This window comes from Oncorhynchus gorbuscha, unplaced genomic scaffold (genome assembly GCF_021184085.1).
Source record: "Oncorhynchus gorbuscha isolate QuinsamMale2020 ecotype Even-year unplaced genomic scaffold, OgorEven_v1.0 Un_scaffold_768, whole genome shotgun sequence".
Taxonomy (NCBI): Eukaryota; Metazoa; Chordata; class Actinopteri; order Salmoniformes; family Salmonidae; genus Oncorhynchus; species Oncorhynchus gorbuscha.
Window position 1 is genome coordinate 263297 of NW_025745561.1, and position 20729 is coordinate 284025.

Sequence of the window (20729 nt, forward strand, 5' to 3'; positions counted from 1 at the left end):
TGAAGGCCCAGCAAAAATGAAACCTAAGGGCTGGTTAGTTACACCATAGTACCTAAGGCTCCATTTACACAGGCAGAACAATTCTCATCTTTTGCCCAAATATTGGTCTTTTGACCAATCAGGTCCTTTGCCAATAATTGGGGAAAATATCAGTATTGGTCTTCCTATGTAAATGCAGCCGAATAGTCTTGAATAGTCCATATACTGCAGCTGCTCACTGTTGCCATCTGCTGACTAACTGGTGTAAAAGGAATCGATTTCATTCTACCTTTGTTATGGTTCCAGTGGCTTGGTTTGGTTTCCATATGCTTCAGAATAAGTAAATAACCAAACACTATCACTCCGAAAAAATACATGTTTTAATTAAATAAAGCAACAGCAAGCTTCGTTCATCGTTGTTTCAGCATGGTGCTTGAAACACCAAAATGGTGGTTTTGAATATATGTCAACTGTACATAAACTTTATTTGTATAGCACAATTCATACAGGTGGCAAATGAAGGTGTGCTTAACTGTATGTGCATGTAGAAAAATCATCAGCTGAATGACTGTCCTTCCTCCAGGTGATGCGAGAAAACGGTTCATCAGAGGTTCTCAACAAGCTCTATGACACAGCCATGGACAAGCTGGAGGGGGTGAGGAAAGAATACGATTCGCTGAGCAAACGCTACAGCGAGAAGGTAGCTAATCACAACACGGACCTGAGCAGGCTGGAGCAGGTGGAGGAAGAGAACCGCCGATTACAGAAACAGATGGACACGTTGCTGAGACAACGAGACACGGCTATACACTACCAACAACAGTGCTCTACGTCCATGAGGAGGTAACACGGACAGACACACTCCTCAACCCAAAGATGCATGGTTATACACCACACACACACGTATACACTACTGCACACCTCACCATCTTCCTCTCCCCAGGTTTGACTCTGTACAACAGGAGCTGAACAAGTCTTCAGGCCAGAACAAGGAGCTGCAGAGGGAGATGGAGCGGCTGCAGTCGGAGGTGACACGCTGTAAGAACTTCCAGCTGAAGGCACTAAAGGACTGCGAGAAGTACAAGGAGGAGAGGGACTCTGTGTTCAACGAGTACAGGCTCATCATGAGTGAGAGAGACCAGGTGAGAGAGATACATATAATACATTATGGTTTCATAGATGCAGATTACGGCTAGTCCTGGATTAAGAAGCTACTTTCCATGTAGTATCTACATTGAGGATGTTATTATACATTATTTCAGGACTAAGCTTAACCTTTAAGCAGTTGTTCATCCCAATGCTTTATGATAATACAATAATTAAACTTAGCAACAATGAAGTGGGTTATTAAATTCTGGGTAACAGGTGATCAAGGAGCTGGACAAGCTGCAGACAGAACTGGAGGCTGCAGAGGCCCGCCTCAAAAACACCTCGTCTGAAAGAATGGTGGCCAGCGAGGAGATGGAGGCTCTCAGACAGGTACAGGTCAATGAATCATTTTATCTATCAGTCAATCAAGCACCTAGTCTGAGAGGTTAATCAATTATTTAAGCAATCTATCGATCAGTTTATTAATAGTCAGTCTAAACACTTAGAGGGTGATAGCCAGGAGGAGAATGAGGCTCGCAGACAGGTCATGTTAATAATATATTTCAATTAATATCAGTTTATTAATCAAACTCACCTCGTCTGAAAGAATGCTGGCCAATGAAGCTCTGAGAGCTGCTCGATCAATTAGCTAAATTTGTCGCTGATCACCAAGGGATTGTGTTATGGCATTAAATCTGATTTGATTGTTTGTTTTTTAGGAGCTGAACTCATCGTTGGTGGACCGGGACAGGGCAATCTGTGAGAGGAACGAGCTGTTGGAGAAGTACTGCCACGAGGTGAAGGATAAGGCTGAGGCTCAAAAGGAGCTGAGCCAAGCCTGTAAAGATATTGAGACGGTCCGCGAGGAGAGAGACGTGGCCCGCAAGGAGAGGACAGAGGCCATCATACAGAGAGACCAGCTACTGAGAGAATACTACCAGGCAAGACAGGTAACATCAACACACCTGAAAACAACACATGCACTTTACAGGTATGATAAACAACCATTATTAGGGAGAGGACAGAGGCTGTCAAAAGGTGACAGCTCCCAGCCAAAGGTTAGACACATGATAAAGAGCTTAGAGGATCCCATAAACTGTCAACCATTGGATTATGTCAGTTGCATGACCCTAAAACGGATTTAGTGCTTTAGACAAATGCTGCTGTTTCTGCTCCTGACACTTCCCTGTTCAGACCACTAGATGGCCCCCCTACCACCGTTTTACACAACAGAAGTCAGGATGCTTGAAATCTGTGATAGAAATCCCAGTTGAAGGATTCCCTCGCTACTGATTCCAGGAATTCTACAACTAGGTTTTCTGAGAAATCTGTGAACTTGTAGAAAGTTTCAGGAAATTTTTGATGTTTGATGTTTTTGATCTCTTGAAGCTTCATATTTTGAAAGTGGCTAACTAGCGTGTATCCGTCTGTGCGTGTGTCTATGCGTGTATCCGTGTGTATCCGTGCGTGTATCCGTGCGTGTATCCGTGCGTGTATCCGTGCGTGTATCCGTGCGTGTATCCGTGCGTGTATCCGTGCGTGTATCCGTGCGTGTATCCGTGCGTGTATCCGTGCGTGTATCCGTGCGTGTATCCGTGCGTGTATCCGTGCGTGTATCCGTGCGTGTATCCGTGTGTCTGTGCGTGTATCCGTGTGTGTCTGTACGTGTATCCGTGCGTGTATCCGTGCGTGTATCCGTGTCGTGTATCCGTGCGTGTATCCGTGTATCCGTGTATCGTGCGTGTGTCTGTGCGTGTGTGTATCCGTGCGTGTATCCGTGCGTGTATCCGTGCGTGTATCCGTGCGTGTGTCTGTGCGTGTGTGTGTCTGTGCGTGTGTGTGTCTGTGCGTGTGTGTGTCTGTGCGTGTGTGTCTGTGCGTGTGTGTGTCTGTGCGTGTGTGTGTCTGTGCGTGTGTGTGTCTGTGCGTGTTCTGTGCGTGTGTGTGTCTGTGCGTGCGTGCGTGTGTGTGTCTGTGCGTGTATCCGTGCGTGTCTGTGCGTGTATCCGTGTGTGTCTGTGCGTGTATCCGTGTGTGTCTGTGCGTGTATGTGTGTGTGTCTGTGCGTGTATCCGTGTGTGTCTGTGCGTGTATCCGTGTGTGTCTGTGCGTGTATCCGTGTGTGTCTGTGCGTGTGTCTGTCCGTGTGTGTCTGTGCGTGTATCCGTGTGTGTCTGTGCGTGTATCCGTGTGTGTCTGTGCGTGTCTCTGTCTGTCCCGTGCGTCTCTGTCTGTCCGTGTGTCTCCGTGCGTGTCTATCCGTGTGTCTGTCTGTGCGTGTATCCGTCTGTGTCTGTGCGTGTATCTGTGTGCGTCTCTGTGCGTGCGTCTCCTGTCCGTGCGTCTCTGTCTGTGCGTGTGTCCGTGCGTGTCTGTGCGTGTATCCGTCTGTCCGTGTCTCTGTCTGTCCGTGCGTCTCTGTCTGTCCGTGCGTCTCTGTCTGTCCGTGCGTCTCTGTCTGTCCGTGCGTCTCTGTCTGTCCGTGCGTCTCTGTCTGTCCGTGCGTCTCTGTCTGTCCGTGCGTCTCTGTCTGTCCGTGCGTGTCTGTCCGTCTCTGTCTGTGTGTCTCTGTCTGTGTCTCTGTGTATCCGTCTGTGTGTCTCTGTCTGTCCGTGTCTCTGTCTGTGTGCGTCTCTGTCTGTCCGTGCGTGTCTGTGTGCGTGTCCGTGCGTCTCTGTCTGGCTGTGCGTCTCTGTCTGGCCGTGCGTCTCTGTCTGGCCGTGCGTCTCTGTCTGGCCGTGCGTCTCTGTCTGGCCGTGCGTCTCTGTCTGGCCGTGCGTCTCTGTCTGGCCGTGCGTCTCTATCCGTGTGTGTCTGTGCGTGTCTCCGTGTCTGCGCGTGTCTGTGCCGCCTGTATGCCGTGTGCCTGTCTGTGCCTGTATGCCGTGCCTGCCTGTCTGTCTGTGTGCCTGCCTGTCTGTCTGCGCGTGCCTGCCTGTCTGCGCGTGCCTGCCTGTCTGCGCGTGCCTGCCTGTCTGCGCGTGCCTGCCTGTCTGCGCGTGCCTGCCTGTCTGCGCGTGCCTGCCTGTCTGCGCGTGCCTGCCTGTCTGCGCCTGCCTGCCTGTCTGCGCCTGCCTGCCTGTCTGCGCCTGCCTGCCTGTCTGCGCCTGCCTGCCTGTCTGCGCCTGCCTGCCTGTCTGCGCCTGCCTCCTGCGCCTGCCTGTCTGCGCCTGCCTGTGCCTGCCTGTCTGCGCCTGCCTGCCTGTCTGCGCCTGCCTGCCTGTCTGCTGCCTGTCTGTGCCTGCCTGCGTGCCTCCTGCCTGTCTGCGTGCCTGTGCCTGTCTGCGCCTGCCTGCCTGCCTGTCTGCCTGCCTGTGCCTGCCTGTCTGCGCCTGCCTGCCTGCCTGTCTGCGCCTGCCTGCCTGTCTGTCTGCGCCTGCCTGCCTGCCTGTCTGCGCCTGCCTGCCTGCCTGTCTGCGCCTGCCTGCCTGCCTGTCTGCGCCTGCCTGCCTGCCTGTCTGCGCCTGCCTGCCTGCCTGTCTGCGCCTGCCTGCCTGCCTGTCTGCGCCTGCCTGTGCCTGTCTGCGCCTGCCTGCCTGCCTGTCTGCGCCTGCCTGCCTGCCTGTCTGCGCCTGTGCCTGCCTGTCTGCCTGCCTGTGCCTGCCTGTGCCTGTCTGTGCCTGCCTGCCTGTCTGTCTGTGTGCGCCTGCCTGCCTGCCTGTCTGCGCCTGCCTGCCTGCCTGTCTGCGCCTGTGCCTGTGTCTGCCTGCCTGTCTGTCTGTGTGCCTGCCTGCCTCTGTGCCTGTCTGCGCCTGCCTGCCTGCCTGCGCCTGCCTGCCTGCCTGTCTGCGCCTGCCTGCCTGCCTGTCTCTGCCTGCCTGTGCCTGCCTGTGCCTGCGCGTGCCTGCCTGTCTGCGTGCCTGCCTGTCTGCGCCTGTGCCTGCGCCTGTGCCTGCCTGTCTGCGCCTGCCTGCCTGCCGTCTGCGCCTGCCTGCCTGCCTGTCTGCGCCTGCCTGCCTGCCTGTCTGCGCCTGCCTGCCTGCCTGTCTGCGCCTGCCTGCCTGCCTGTCTGCGCCTGCCTGCCTGCCTGCCTGCCTGCCTGTCTGTCTGCGCCTGCCTGCCTGTCTGCGCCTGTGTGCGTATCCGTGTGCGCCTGTGCGCGTATCCATGTGCGCCTGTGTGCCCGTGTCTGTGTGTGCTCGACAGAAACAAGACTCTGCCACCCTGGACATAGAGCGGGCCAACAAGGAGATTGAGGTGTTGAGAAAGCAGTATGAGGCCATGTCCCAGGAGCTGAAGGAGGCTACACAGGAGGCCGAGGTGGCCAAGTGTCGACGTGACTGGGCCTTCCAGGAGAGAGACAAGATAGTGGCAGAGAGAGAGAGCATACGGTGAGAGAAAGCGGGAATAGTGGCGTAGGCTCTTTCTTAATTCCTCTTTCTTTGATTCCTTGCATCTTCTCTTCTTGCCTCCTTCTGAAAACACATTGGAGTAGAAGGTCCAAGAGGACTCTTGCATCTTCCCTAATGTTTTTTGAGGAGGAGGCATGGAGAGAGGACGCAGTGAATATTAACTGACTAAACTGTGCTGATGCTTGATGTCATATCCTGCCCCTCCAGGACGCTGTGTGACAACCTGCGTAGGGAGCGGGACCGGGCGGTCAGCGATCTGGCCGACGCCCTGCGTAACCTTGACGACATGAGGAAGCAGAAGAATGACGCGTCACGGGAACTGAAGGAACTCAAGTGAGTCCCAGAGCACACCGAAAATGTCTGGCCTCTTCTAAATAACCTTTTTTCAAAGCTGGTAAGAATATAGTTGAATAGCCCTGGTTTATGAGGTTAATTAAACAAACACATACCATACCACATCACACACTTTCCACTTTCTCAACCCCCTTGTAGTGATGTGAAAAGCTCCCTTTACTGGTCAGTGTGTGACTGCCGTATTAAATTCTCTGTCTTTTCTTTGAGAGCTCATCCTCCTTTCCTGCTGACGAAGAAGAAAAGAGTAACATTTTGGTTTAAGTCAACGACCCCCTCTAGGCAGGCCTCATAAGGACATAATGTATCCTAGTGACAGTCAGCCACCCCCTCTAGGCAGGCCTCATAAGGACATAATGTATCCTAGTGACAGTCAGCCACCCCCTCTAGGCAGGCCTCATAAGGACATAATGTATCCTAGTGACAGTCAGCCACCCCCTCTAGGCAGGCCTCATAAGGACATAATGTATCCTAGTGACAGTCAGCCACCCCCTCTAGGCATGCCTCATAAGGACATAATGTATCCTAGTGACAGTCAGCCACCCCCTCTAGGCAGGCCTCATAAGGACATAATGTATCTTAGTGACAGTCAGCCACCCCCTCTAGGCAGGCCTCATAAGGACATAATATATCTTAGTGACAGTCGGCCACCCCCTCTAGACAGGCCTCATAAGGACATAATGTATCTTAGTGACAGTCAGCCACCCCCTCTAGGCAGGCCTCATAAGGACATAATGTATCTTAGTGACAGTCAGCCACCCCCTCTAGGCAGGCCTCATAAGGACATAATATATCTTAGTGACAGTCGGTATCTTAGTGACCACCCCCTCTAGGCAGGCCTCATAAGGACATAATGTATCTTAGTGACAGTCAGCCACCCCCTCTAGGCAGGCCTCATAAGGACATAATGTATCTTAGTGACAGTCAGCCACCCCCTCTAGGCAGGCCTCATAAGGACATAATGTATCTTAGTGACAGTCAGCCACCCCCTCTAGGCAGGCCTCATAAGGACATAATGTATCTTAGTGACAGTCAGCCACCCCCTCTAGGCAGGCCTCATAAGGACATAATGTATCTTAGTGACTGTCAGCCACCATAGGCCTATTTCTCCTTCAGCCTTTCCTTTACACACTGTAGAATATGACTTTGCTGCTACCTTTTAGACTTTGGTAACACTTCCCTTGCAGCTCTTTGAACGGTTGCTTTGCCCTATAGATATCTATGGTGCTCTATAGATATCTATGCAGACCTGCCAATATGCACTCATTTTGTGTCCCGACTATGCAATTCTCTGTCCATGTATGCATGTACGAGATCTGAGTTCAAAGTACGCAGAAATTAATAGGGCCTGATTATTAAAAATAAATAAAAACATTTTAATACAAAATAACTCCACTGAGTAAATTTAACATCCTGATAATCGCTCTGCAACACACAGACATGTTCTGAGTTTGTGTCAACGGACATGGCGATTAATGCATCATTATTCGATGTAGCAACCGGGTGTCTGCCCCTCCTGTTTGTTGTGATGCTGAGTTTGCCGACTGTCAGCTGTATGTGAACACATGGACAAAATCCCCCTTCGACTCCACGTGTTGTGGAAAGGTAAACTCTAATTGTTTCAAGCTAACGTTAACGAACATAAGATGGACATTCGGTGAGCTTTAAAATGCCAGCAGTTCACTCGCGTTTGCTCGTGAAATAGTTAAATGCAAATACGAAAAATAACTGGTTGCATTTGTGCGAGTGTGATACACATTTAATTCTGCGTTCCATTAGTTGTATTTTCCACGTAACATTATGAGGATCACGTAACCCGATGGACTGTACCTATAAGTATGATCCACGTCACAAAAGCTTTACAAAAGTATAATTAAAAATAAATATTTACATCTTGGCATTAAATGGGGTCGGGAGTTTAGGAGACTGCACAATGAAGAATGAATGAGTGTCTGGTATTGGCTATAGAGGCAATGCTTCTAAAATGGCTGCACTATATTTGAGATTTTGAGATTTTATGAATTTAGAAAATCTGAAATGATCTATGTGCTCCAAATAAGTACAATAGGCACCTTTTACATAGGCTGAAACAGCGGACTCTTCTCGCGAACAGCATTCAGATTCCCTTTGCGGTAGCTTACTTAAGCTTTGTGTAGCCAGTTTGTGGTCTGTGTCAATTCGATCTGTTTTTGTTTTTATGTTTTCAAATAGATTTTTCTATTAGTGTTGATTTGGAACCGTGTCTAAAAGGCCAATACTTGTTAGCTGGTCCAAGTGATTGGCTCTGTTTGAGAGTTGACAAGCGTTCCTCTACTATAGAGACTAAACTTGGGGGCATGTGCTAAGAAAAACATTATAGATAATTAACTCCGTTCTACGCTCTACATGTAATGGCATAATCATGCAGACAATCTGTGCTAATTGTCTGCATGATTATGCCATCCACAAAACATATATTTATTTTATATGTTCTGTACTTATCAGTATGAATCTTTTATTTCTGTTTTGTAAATACCTTTTCAGAGGACTGAACTGAACCAGGTGTGATCCATAATGTTTGTCTAAGCACATGTGCTCATGAAACAAACGTTAGCATAGGTTGTGCAATAACAAAATTAGCAGCTAATTTAGCAAGTCATTGTTATTTCAGCCAGTCAGTAAATCTATGCCAGATGATGAGTGAGGAGACCGAGAGAAAACAGACCGGGCAGCAGTTACATGCAAGTTGAATCTCCAATTTGCTGCATGTGTCTGGTATTCTAAAAAGTTTGACAGGGTTGGCAGGTCTGTCTATGGTGCCCTATAGATGTAGTTGTGCAGCATTTAGAAACTCTATGAAAATGCTACGAAAATGTTACAAGGCACACGTTTCCTCATTTAGCAGATAGTGTACATGCACTCAGTGACATATCCTGCACACTGTTGTGATGTGTTCTGACCTGTGACATCACTTCCTGTGGTCAGAGAGAAGATGGAGAGCCAGCTGGACAAGGAGGCCAGGTTTTGTCAGCTGATGGCCCACAGCTCCCATGACTCCGCCATCGACACAGACTCTCTGGAGTGGGAGACGGAGGTTGTGGAGTTTGAGAAGGACAGGGTGATTCTGGAGAGACAATACTTTCATTGATTTGATTGAATGCTTATTTGACTTACTGTTGATGTATTGATTGGATGGGTGAATGGATGGATTGACTGATTGATCAGATGAATTCATTTCCAGCAAATGTTAAAATCCAGTTTAATAAAGGGGCTCAGAACTGTTATGTATGTAGATAACCAGTATGTTTAACTTAACTGTTTTCCTGCAGGATGACATGGATTTAAAGGCACTTGGGTTTGACATAGGAGAGGGGGTAAACGATCCATATTTACCAGGAGATTGTGGAATATTTGTGACAAGAGTGGACAAAGGAAGTATTGCAGATGGAAGGTTAAGGTAATTCTCTGATTTGTAAAATTCCTTGAGGTTCATGTTCAGTAACCCCTGTTCGTTCCTCATCTTCATCATCCCCAATATCACGTTTTTACTTCCTGCTTTTCAGAGTGAACGATTGGTTGCTGAAGATAAATGACATGGACCTGACCAACAAGGACAGGAAGCAGGTGGTAAAGGCAGTGCTTAACAGAGGTGGGCTGATCAACATGGTGGTACGCAGGAGGAAGTCCCTGGGAGGAAGGCTGGTCACCCCTGTACACATCAACCTGATCGGACACAAAGGTAATAACACTTGTGGCACTCCTGGTGTGTATTCATTAGGAAACCATTTACTCCAAATGTAAAATGTTTTGCAAAGAAAACAAGTTTCTATTTGACAAATTCAGGTTGGTCCATCCCCTTTCTTTCTGTTTGCTTCAGTCTGGTTCTTAGAATAAATTGTAAATCACGCAATCATTCAACAAAACAACAAATCAACTAGAATAGGTATATTCATCAGTCGGATTATGTTGCAAAAAGGTTTGGTCTGTCTCAAAACGGTTTGCATCGGAATTCGACTAATGAATTCACCCCTGTTCATGTTTTAATGTTTTGTTGAATGATTGATTGGGTGATTGATTTGATTTATTGATTCAGTGCATGGTTGTATTATATCAGCCACCTAGAAAAGGTGGCTCATTTTTCCAAAAACCAGCATGAAACTCTTTCTAAAGACTGACATCTAGTGGAAGCCATAGAAACTGCAATCTGGGAGGATTTCGCCTTATAAAAAGTAACAGCCATTAAAAACAGGGGGGTGGGGGGTGGTTTGTCCTCTCGGTTTCTCCTGCCATCAGTTCTGTTATACTCATACATCATTTTAACAGTTTTAGAAACTTTAGTTTTCTATCCAAATCTACCAATGATATGCATATCCTAGCTTCTGGGCCTGAGTAACAGGGAGTTTACTTTAAGGCATGCTTTTCATCCGGATGTGAAAATACTGCCCCCTACCCAAGAGGTTAATTGAAATGCATTCCAGGTGAATACTTCACGAAACTGGTTGAGAGAATGCCAAGAGTGTTCAAAGCTGTCATCAAGGCAAAGAGTGGCTACTTTGAAAAATCTCAAATAAAATATATTTTGCTATGTTTAACACTTTTTTTGGTTACTACATGATTCCATATGTGTTATTTCATAGTTTTGATGTCTTCACTTGTATTCTAACGTCAGTGTTATAAGTCTGAAGTGTGTAATACATATTGTATTCTCCTCTCTACTTCTCCTCTCTACCCCAGACAGTGGTATAGGTCTGAAGTGTGTAATACATATTGTATTCTCCTCTCTACTTCTCTCTACTCCAGACAGTGGTATAGGTCTGGAGAATGGTGTGTTTGTGACAGCCCTCGTCCAGGGGAGTCCTGCTTCCAGGGAGGGATCTCTGACTGTTGGAGACAGACTTATTGCTGTGAGTCCTCCTCCACCTCACCTCATCTTCCTCCTGTTTCTACTCCTCTTTTCCAACCTCTACCTCCACCTCCACCTGATTTGACCCCTGTTCCAATTTGGTCTCTAGTGATTTGGTGACAGAAACAATGTTAGCCAGTCATCACTCTACCTGGCAAAAGACCTTCTCTCTAATCATGATCCACCTACTGAATCTGCTGTCATAATCCTCCAGGTCCGTACTGTGAAGTTCTGCTGCTTAGTAAAACCACTGGGCTTAGATATCTCCCCACTCACCTTTTAATGGTAGACCAAGGCTTGTCTCAAATTGCACCCTATTCCCTACACAGAGTACTGTTTTTGACCAGAGCCCATACGGCCAAGGTCGAGACTAATGCGCAATATATGAAATGGGGTGCCAGTTCGGACGCACCCCTGTTGACACCCTCAACTTTAATAGTGAAGCCTGGCTAGCTGATATGGGACATGATAGCTAAGTTTTGATGATTAGCAAACATTAGACCAGATGTCAATCGTGGTTGTCTATCGTCTTATACCATGTCCTTGTAGTCGTTAATAATTTAATGTAGCAGGTTATATTTCACATATACAGATATGTTTAATTATGTTAGTAAGTGAAGGACTTGAACATGCTGAACCAACAGTGACATATGCAGTCAATGCACAATTTTGCATATGTCAACAGCTGCACTCTTAATGCTCATTACTCCGACTTAGACTGGACTCCCCAGATGGAATAACACACTTCAAAGAGTACTGTTTCATTTAATGTTAAAAGTTCACTAGTGTGATCTCTAATTTTTTTGGGGGGGTGGGCGGCAGGTAGCCTAGTGTTGGGCCAGTAACTGAAAGGTCGCTGGTTCGAATACCCGAGCCGACAAGGTGAAAAAATCTGCCGACGTGCCCTTGAGAAAGGCACTTAACCCTAATTAACAAGGCTGACCCTGTAAAACAACACATTTCACTACACCTATCGGTATATATGACAAATATTTTTGCTCAGGCTTGAATACACTACCTACTTTCCTGTTTCCTCTCCCTGTGCTCCTCTCCTTGCTGCAGTATTTTATAATTCATCTCAGGCCTATTGTCATGGAAATGTGGGGATTGAGAAAGGAGTGTGGGGGTGTTAAAGTTCTAAGAAGAACCACTGGCCTAGATTTTCTAAAGTATCCCACTGCAGCAGCAGGCAGACTCAAATCTCTGGCACTGAGTTCTTCAGGTGCAGGGGATTTCTATTTGAGGTTAGGGTAGTTGAATTCTCAATCTCTCTTGAAAGCAATACCACCTAGCAAAACTGTATGTTTTAGAAGGATGTGTGGGAAGTGAGTAGTATGTGTCCACTTTTTTATGTGGCTTCTGTTTCCCCCAGATCAACGGCATCGCTCTGGACAACAAGTCGGTGACTGAGTGTGAGACACTGCTGAGGAACTGTAGGGACTCTCTCAGCCTCTCTCTCATGAAGGTGAATCTAAACTAGCTCCTCTACGAATCTCCTTGAATGCACACTAGCCTCAAATTAGACTAAAGACAAGTTCTCCTCCAGTCAATGTGGTGCCACATAACAGCCTTATTTTAAACATAGGGCTTTGACTTGAAGGTGAATCTAAACTTCACTGCCCGCTGGCCTCAAATCAGCCTTAATTTAGACTCAAGTTCTCCTGAAGTCCATGTAGTGCCATACACTGCAACACCTTGATTTGATGCTATAGCGGGCACTCTTTTTTTTTAGGACCGCGACTGACTTTCTCAAGAACAAACATGTTAGATATTACTGCACTGCAGTGACTAGATTCCTGGATAGTGTGAACTTTATTTTTGGCGGAAAGTTTAGAGTTTAGGAAAAAAGGAAATGTGTTTTTACTCGTCTAGTGCTATTCCTAACACCCCCTTTATCTCTGTCCTCTATCCTTTTATGTTCCCAGTTCTTCCCTCACAGTTCGTCGGGCCAGAACATCTTCGACAGCCTGCGCGAGTCATCGTCCAACAGCCGTCTCTCCGAGGTCCACTCCAGGAACAGTCGTAACCTCAAACACAACAGCTCCACACAGACAGACATCTTCTGCCCCGACACAGGTGGGGGAGGTGGTAGTGTCAATGTCCAAGGAGAGAGGAGGAAAAGCAGGGGTGTGGAGGCCGAGGAGGGGATGGGCCCGTACGGGGACGTCAGGAAGCCCTTCTCCACGGGGTCTCTCCATGCCACCAGTCTCCGGCCGTCCTCTGACCTTGGTCTGGGTCCCCAGAGCCGCTACGGCCCCAGCGCCTTCCAGGAGTGCTGCTCTGGGTCCCCCTACGCCAAGCCCCCCTCCACCCCCCATGACCTATGACCTCTCTAACCCCCCCCGACTGCATCACCGTGGAGACTACCCTGGAGAAGAAACACAGCGGCGGTACCTGGCCGAAGATGATCGTCGGCGGGATGTCTGTCGCCGTGGATACGACCACAGCGACTACTCCGACCCAGCTGTCCATCTTCAAGTCACCCAAACAGAGGAAGTCCATCTTCGACACGGACGCCTTCAAACCACGGCCTGAGATGGCTCCCCCATCTTCCAAGATAGAGTACCTGTTGCCCAGTCAGCTGGTGGCCCACTCCCCGCAGCCCTCCAAGACGGAGTCTCTCTCCTCCTCCTCTACAGCCACACCCACCCCTCCTCCGCCGCCTACCCGCAGCGATTCGTTCAAATTCAAACACAAACAGCAGAGCAATTCCGCCTCCGACTGCACGCTCACCTCCGACGGGAACGGCGGCAAGGGGGATGTTGTTTCCATGGTTACCGGGGAGGGCCATGAGGAACATGAGATGGAACGAGAGAGGGAAAGAGACAGAAACGGGAACCACTACTTCCTGGACGGGAAAGTGCTGACATCGAGGAAGTCATGTGATGAGGATATCGGACGCACCAGGGGGGAGGAGCCTGATGTGAAGAGGCCCCGCCCTAAATCAGCACCAGCTCTCCGACGCAGGATGACCCCCCAGTCCATCACTCTGCCCTCCTTCCAGGTCTGTTTGATGTTAATGTAGAGTGCTTTTCACTAAGGCTGATTACAATAGTCTGAAGTGGCTTCCTCGCTTCTCCTCTCCATATGCATTTACATTAAAGAACTGAACAGGTGAAGTCATCCTCTAATATGTTGTGTTCACATACAGTGGGGCAAAAAAGTATTTAGTCAGCCACCAATTGTGCAAGTTCTCCCACTTAAAAAGATGAGAGGCCTGGAATTTTCATCATAAGTACACTTCAACTATGACAGACAAAATTAGATCTTTTTTGTCTCCAGAAAATCACATTGTAGGATTTTTTAAATGTATTTATTTGCAAATTATGGTGGAAAATAAGTATTTGGTCACCTACAAACAAGCAAGATTTCTGGCTCTCACAGACCTGTAACTTCTTCGTTAAGAGGCTCCTCTGTCCTCCACTCGTTACCTGTATTAATGGCACCTGTTTGAACTTGTTATCAGTATAAAAGACACCTGTCCACAACCTCAAACAGTCACACTCCAAACTCCACTCTGGCCAAGACCAAAGAGCTGTCAAAGGACACCAGAAACAAAATTGTAGACCTGCACCAGGCTGGGAAGACTGAATCTGCAATAGGTAAGCAGCTTGGTTTGAAGAAATCAACTGTGGGAGCAATTATTAGGAAATGGAAGACATACAAGACCACTGATAATCTCCCTCGATCTGGGGCTCCCACGCAAGATCTCACCCCGTGGGGTCAAAATGATCACAAGAACGGTGAGCAAAAATCCCAGAACCACACGGGGGGACCTTTATATATGACCTGCAGAGAGCTGGGACCAAAGTAACAAAGCCTACCATCAGTAACACACTACGCCGCCATGGACTCAAATCCTGCAGTGCCAGACGTGTCCCCCTGCTTAAGCCAGTACACGTCCAGGCCCGTCTGAAGTTTGCTAGAGAGCATTTGGATGATCCAGAAGAAGATTCGGAGAATGTCATACGGTCAGATGAAACCAAAATATAACATTTTGGTAAAACCTCAACTCGTCGTGTTTGGAGGACAAAGAATGCTGAGTTGCATCCAAATAACACCATACCTACTGTGAAGCATGGGGGTGTTTTTCTGCAAAGGGACCAGGACGACTGATCCGTGTAAAGGAAAGAATGAATGGGGCCATGTATCGAGTGATTTGGAGTGAAAACCTCCATCAGCAAGGGCATTGAAGATGAAACGTGGCTGGGTCTTTCAGCATGACAATGATCCCAAACACACCGCCCTGGCAACGGAGTGGCTTCGTAAGAAGCATTTCAAGGTCCTGGAGTGGCCTAGCCAGTCTCCAGATCTCAACCCCATAGAAAATCTTTGGAGGGAGTTGAAAGTCTGTGTTGCCCAGCAACAGCCCCAAAACATCACTGCTCTAGAGGAGATCTGCATGGAGGAATGGGCCAAAATACCAGCAACAGTGTGTGAAAACCTTGTGAAGACTTACAGAAAACATTTGACCTCTGTCATTGCCAACAAAGGGTATATATCAAAGTATTGAGAAACTTTTGTTATTGACCAAATACTTATTTTCCACCATAATTAGCTAATTAATTAAAAAGATTGATTTTCTCATTTTGTCTGTCATAGTTGAAGTGTACCTATGATGAAAATTACAGGCCTCATCTTTTTAAGTGGGATAACTTGCACAATTGGTAGCTGACTAAATACTTTTTTGCCCCACTGTACCTAGCCTATGATCAAGGAGAGGAGACAAGATGTGCATTCCACTTAAGACTACTGAGATGAACCTTATGTCTCAAAACACTTCATTTAAAAAGAGAAACACCAGCACTGCGTGGCCTCGCACCCAGCCAGTACTCCAGGGTGATACACGGCAGCCTTTTTGTGGCAGTATTTACAACCCTTTCTGTGTGTGCCTCGCCACCAGGCTGCCTCAATGGTGATTGATGCCTCTGTACAGAGCTCCAGGCGATATGCAGCCCAGGGCTCAAAGTGCTGAGTCCGGGGGCTGTGGTCTCATCCCAGCACTCTTAAACTGCTCCTTCAGTTTACTTCCCATCATTCTCTTCTTTCTGTTTCTGGTCATTGGACTGTGACTGGAGTCCCACTCTGAAATGGGTCCTTCTCCTTATTCTCCTACTCTTTCTGTTCCTCATCATTAAACCCAATGATTTCTGTATCTGTCAACCATCAGAGCTACTCCAATGACGATCACTCCCCAGAGCCCAGAGAGATGCTTCGCTCCTCTCCCAACCGCTCTCACAGACACAGTGTGGGCTTCGTCTCCACCGTCTACAACAGTACCCTGCCTGCAAGTGAGTCACTCTCTCTCACACACACACACACACACTTTCCTCCTTTTTAATACAAATAATAAATTTAGCCTCTTTTCCTCTTCAATTTTGATCTTCTCATCGCTGCAACTCCCTAATGGGTTCAGGGGCCGAAGGTCGAGTCATGTGTCCTCAGAAACATGACCAGCCCAACCGCGCTTCTTAACCTCTAGGGTATGTGGGACGCTAGCGTCCCACCTGGCCAACATCCAGTGAGATTGCAGCGCGCCAAATTCAAATACAAAAATACTCATTGTAAAAATTCAGAAAAGATATGACTATTTTACATGGGTTTAAAGATTAACTCCTTGTGAATCCGACCACTGTTCAGATTTTTAAAATGCTTTACGTCGAAAGCACATCTTACGATTATTTGAGAACATAGCCCAGCAGACAAATCATTACAAACAGTAACCAGCCAAGTAGAAGTTACACAAGTCAGAAATATAGATAAAATTAATCACTTACCTTTGACGATCTTCATATGGTGGCACTCAGAAGACATTCATTCATTCAATAAATGTTCCTTTTGTTCGATAAAGTCTCTCTTTATATCCAAAAACCTCAGTTTTGTTCGCCTTTCCTTCAGTAATCCACAGGCTCAAACGCAGTCACAACAGGCAGACAAAAAAATCCAAATTGTATCTGTAAAGTTCATAGAAACATGTCAAACGATGTTTATATTCAACCCTCAGGTTGTTTTTAGCTTAAATAATCGATAATATTTCAACCGGAAAATAACGTCGTCAATATAAAAGGTAAACAAGAAAGGCACTCTCTCAGTCGCGCCCATGAAAAAGCTCTGTGACACTGCAGGGTCCACTCATTCAGACTGCTCTTACTCCCTCATTTTTCAGAATACAAGCCTGAAACAATTTCTAGAGACTGACGTCTAGTGGAAGTCATAGGAACTGCAATTTAAGCCCTAAGTCAATGGACACTAATGGCATTGAATAGAAAACTACAACATGAATCCATTCCAGAAGTAGGATTTTTTTCTCAGGTTTTCGCCTGCCAAATCAGTTCTGTTTTACTCATGGACACTATTTTAACAGGTTTGGAAACTTTAGTGTTTTCTATCCATATCTACTATTATATTATATGCATATCCTATCTTCTGGGCCTGCTTTTCATCCAAAATTCCAAATGCTGCCCCCTACCTTAGCGAAGTTAACACCCGCCCGCTTAACCCAGAAACCAGCCGCACCAGTGTGTCGGAGGAAACTCCTTTCACCTGATGATCAAGGTCAGCCTGCATCCGCCACAAGGATTCGCTGAAAGCTCAATGAGCCAAGTAGTCCCCTGGCCAAACCCTCCCCTAACCCGGATGATGCTGAGACAATTCTATGGGACTCCCGATCACGGCCGGTTGTGACACTGCCCGGGATCGAACTCTTGTCTGTAGCGACGCCTTTAACACTGTGATGCAGTGCCTTAGACCGCTGCACCACTCAGGAGGACCCATAACACATTTCTATCTGGAGCCTCTCTGGCCAGTGTGTGTTCCTCCTATTTAACCGGTGTGGTGGTGGTGGTTGTTGTTGTTCTCTAATCAGTGTGTGTGTGTGTTCTATCAGACTCGGCCCATCGTGGCCTGGCCCCGTGTCCAGCGGTGACCGCAGTGATGAGGAACCCAGTCTACACAGTCCGCAGCCACAGAGTCCACACCAACAACTGTCCCTCTGTCTCCTCCCAGATCTGCCAACACCAGCACAACAACCAACACCCCAGATAATTACCCCAGACAGAATAACTACCCCGACAGAATAACTACCCCGAAAAGTGGAGCCCAGTCATTCCTCAAGGGGGCAAATGATCATTTAGTCTAAATTATTGGCTTGAAAATATGACATTGCTTAAGTAGGCAAATATTTAGTAGGAAACAACTTGGTCATCATTATGATGAAGGCAATTTTTCTTTATGGCAATGTTGCCTTTAGTTAGGTAAGTTGGTTAAAAATACCTTGCAATGGTAACGTTAGCTAGCTGAAATCCGGTGCTCTCCCCTCTTAGCTAGCTAGCTAATGTTATACTACATCTAATGTCAATCTGACAACATTACAATGATGACAAGTTTCTCCTACTAAATGGTTGCCTCCTTTGGAGTTGTCGTGCTGTTTGAGAATGCATTGAGTAGCAGATTCAGTTGTGCACCAGTCCCTAAGATGACTTTCATAAAAAGGTGTTAGTGGCGCTATGTTCAACCCATGAATTATGTAGGAAGAGTGTGTGTGTCAGTCCGCAGCACCAGGGGCGTCTGAGCCTGGACCTGAGCCAAAAGCGTCCAGCAGCAGACTACTCCGAGTCCTCATCACGCAGCAGCCGCACCTCCCATGGTACCAACTCACTACCCTCCAGTGCTCGCCTGGGCCTTGGTCAGTCACCCATGCATGCACGCCACATACACGCGCTCGTATTATACATGCTTGCGCACACACAAAAAAATACTTATTATACCCACGCCACACACACAATAATTGTATTATACACACACACACACACACACACACACACACACACACACACACACACACACACACACACACACACACACACACACACACACACACACACACACACACACACACTGATGGACTTTTCCTCTATTGCATCAGATTCTTCCAGTAACGTCCAGTACCGGAACGAGAGGATTAAGATCCCCTCCACTCCCCGCTACCCTCGATCCATGCTGGGCTCTGACAGAGGTACATGCATGGATGGATGCATAATTGAACAAACAAATTAATTAACAAAATTATTGATGGGTGGGTGGATAGACTAATTAACAAATGAGTGGATGGATGAATGAACACGTATTAAGATGCCTATTCCCTGAATACTGTACCTCTCAACCAATATTACCTGACTCTGGTCCCAAGGGGACTTTAGAATGCTCATTTTCCACTCAACTAAAGAGTATTATTCCAAATCAAACAGCTGACTACATTTGTTTTTTCTCTGAGATGTGATACCCCTGTTAGCAGGTAATTTAAAGGCGCTGTTCTATAATCTACTGCTGAAAAAGTTGGACACAGGGAAACACTAATCTACTGTTGAAAAAACACTAAACACAGGGAAACACTTTAACCATATAGATTTTGTGTCCTGGGCCATTAAAGCTGGGGGTTAATATGCTTTTGTCAGGATATTTACAACCTGGTTACTTGTCTGAGAAATGACACTGTAACTATGGACCAATTCTTTCCCTTTCTCACTCTCGCTTTCACTCTACTACCATGTTTTAACTGTTGTGAGTATTTTAATTGTTTTTACTATGATTGTAAGAATGACCAACACATTTTCCCTTGGGAATTAATAAAGTACGATCTCATCTTAATATCTCATTTAAAGTCTCTTACCCTCTCTCCCCGCCACCCTTCTCCAGGCTCCCTGTCACATTCAGAGTGCAGCAGTCCCAGCCTCATCACTCCCCCCCAATCACCTCTGAACCTGGAGACATCCTCCTTCGCCAGCAGCCAATCACAGAGCTCCATATCCACCCTGCCCAGAATCTCCGTCAGCCCTGTGCCAATTGGAGAGCGGATGAAAGACCGGTAGGATGGGAAAGATGACAAACGTGAGATAGGGCTGGACAGTCTAAAACATGGTGTGGAATGGAGTGTCCCCAGCAGTTTTATTTATTTGCTCTTTTCCACTACTAGCAATCCTCATTCAATTGGTCAAATAATCACCAAGCCCTTTGTTAGCTGGCTGTATCACAACTGGCCGTGATTGGGAGTCCCATAGGGCGACACAGAATTGGCCCAGTGTCTTCTGGGTTTGGCCCGGGGTAGACCGTCATTGTAAATAAGAATTGGTTCTTAACTGACTTGCCTCGTTAAATAAAGGTTCAATTAAAGATAACTCAGGTGGACTAGTACTAGAATATATTAAATAACACTGGTCTAAAGGAGTACAGGTAGGAAGTGTGTGATGTGTAGATTATATATCAGCTATAATGCTCTTGGTATATGCAGCATAAAGGTCAGTTGAGTGTTGCTGTCGTTTCTCCTTGTAGCCTGGTCCCAGATCTGTTTGTGCTTTAGCCAACTCCTCTGACCATGCCAGTGGAATGATCAAATGTAATTTGTCACATGCGCCGAATACAACTGTTGTAGACTTTACCATCAAATGCATGCTTACGAGCCCTTCCCAACTATGCAGAGTTTAAAAATAAAATAGTAAAATAAAATACACAAGAATGGAGCTATATACAGAGAGTACCAGATGAATGTGGAGCTATATACAGGGAGCACCAGTACCAGATCAACGTGGAGCTATATACAGGGAGTACCAATACCAGATCAATGTGGAGCTATATACAGGGAGCACCAGTACCAGATCAACGTGGAGCTATATACAGGGAGTACCAATACCAGATCAATGTGGAGCTATATACAGGGAGCACCAGTACCAGATCAACGTGGAGCTATATACAGGGAGTACCAGATCAATGTGGAGCTATATACAGGGAGCACCAGTACCAGATCAACGTGGAGCTATATACAGGGAGTACCAATACCAGATCAATGTGGAGCTATATACAGGGAGCACCAGTACCAGATCAACGTGGAGCTATATACAGGGAGTACCAGATCAATGTGGAGCTATATACAGGGAGCACCAGTACCAGATCAATGTGGAGCTATATACAGGGAGTACCAGATCAATGTGGAGCTATATACAGGGAGCACCAGTACCAGATCAACGTGGAGCTATATACAGGGAGTACCAATACCAGATCAATGTGGAGCTATATACAGGGAG

The 20729-nt window shown here is 46.9% G+C and overlaps 1 protein-coding gene across 1 annotated transcript in view; it reads left to right on the forward strand.

Annotated features, from left to right (window-relative positions):
• Positions 1–20729, forward strand: part of LOC124019203 (disks large homolog 5-like) — a 61595-nt gene that overhangs the window by 26402 nt on the left and 14464 nt on the right. The window contains exons 6-23 of the mRNA XM_046334597.1: positions 563–822; positions 923–1121; positions 1345–1458; positions 1788–2018; positions 5215–5399; positions 5628–5753; positions 8736–8868; positions 9080–9207; positions 9314–9489; positions 10551–10654; positions 12026–12118; positions 12579–12936; positions 12975–13657; positions 15824–15944; positions 17540–17693; positions 18201–18337; positions 18578–18667; positions 19348–19516. Of these exons, the coding sequence (XP_046190553.1) occupies positions 563–822; positions 923–1121; positions 1345–1458; positions 1788–2018; positions 5215–5399; positions 5628–5753; positions 8736–8868; positions 9080–9207; positions 9314–9489; positions 10551–10654; positions 12026–12118; positions 12579–12936; positions 12975–13657; positions 15824–15944; positions 17540–17693; positions 18201–18337; positions 18578–18667; positions 19348–19516 (3461 nt within the window). The remainder of the gene's footprint in view (positions 1–562; positions 823–922; positions 1122–1344; positions 1459–1787; positions 2019–5214; positions 5400–5627; positions 5754–8735; positions 8869–9079; positions 9208–9313; positions 9490–10550; positions 10655–12025; positions 12119–12578; positions 12937–12974; positions 13658–15823; positions 15945–17539; positions 17694–18200; positions 18338–18577; positions 18668–19347; positions 19517–20729) is intronic.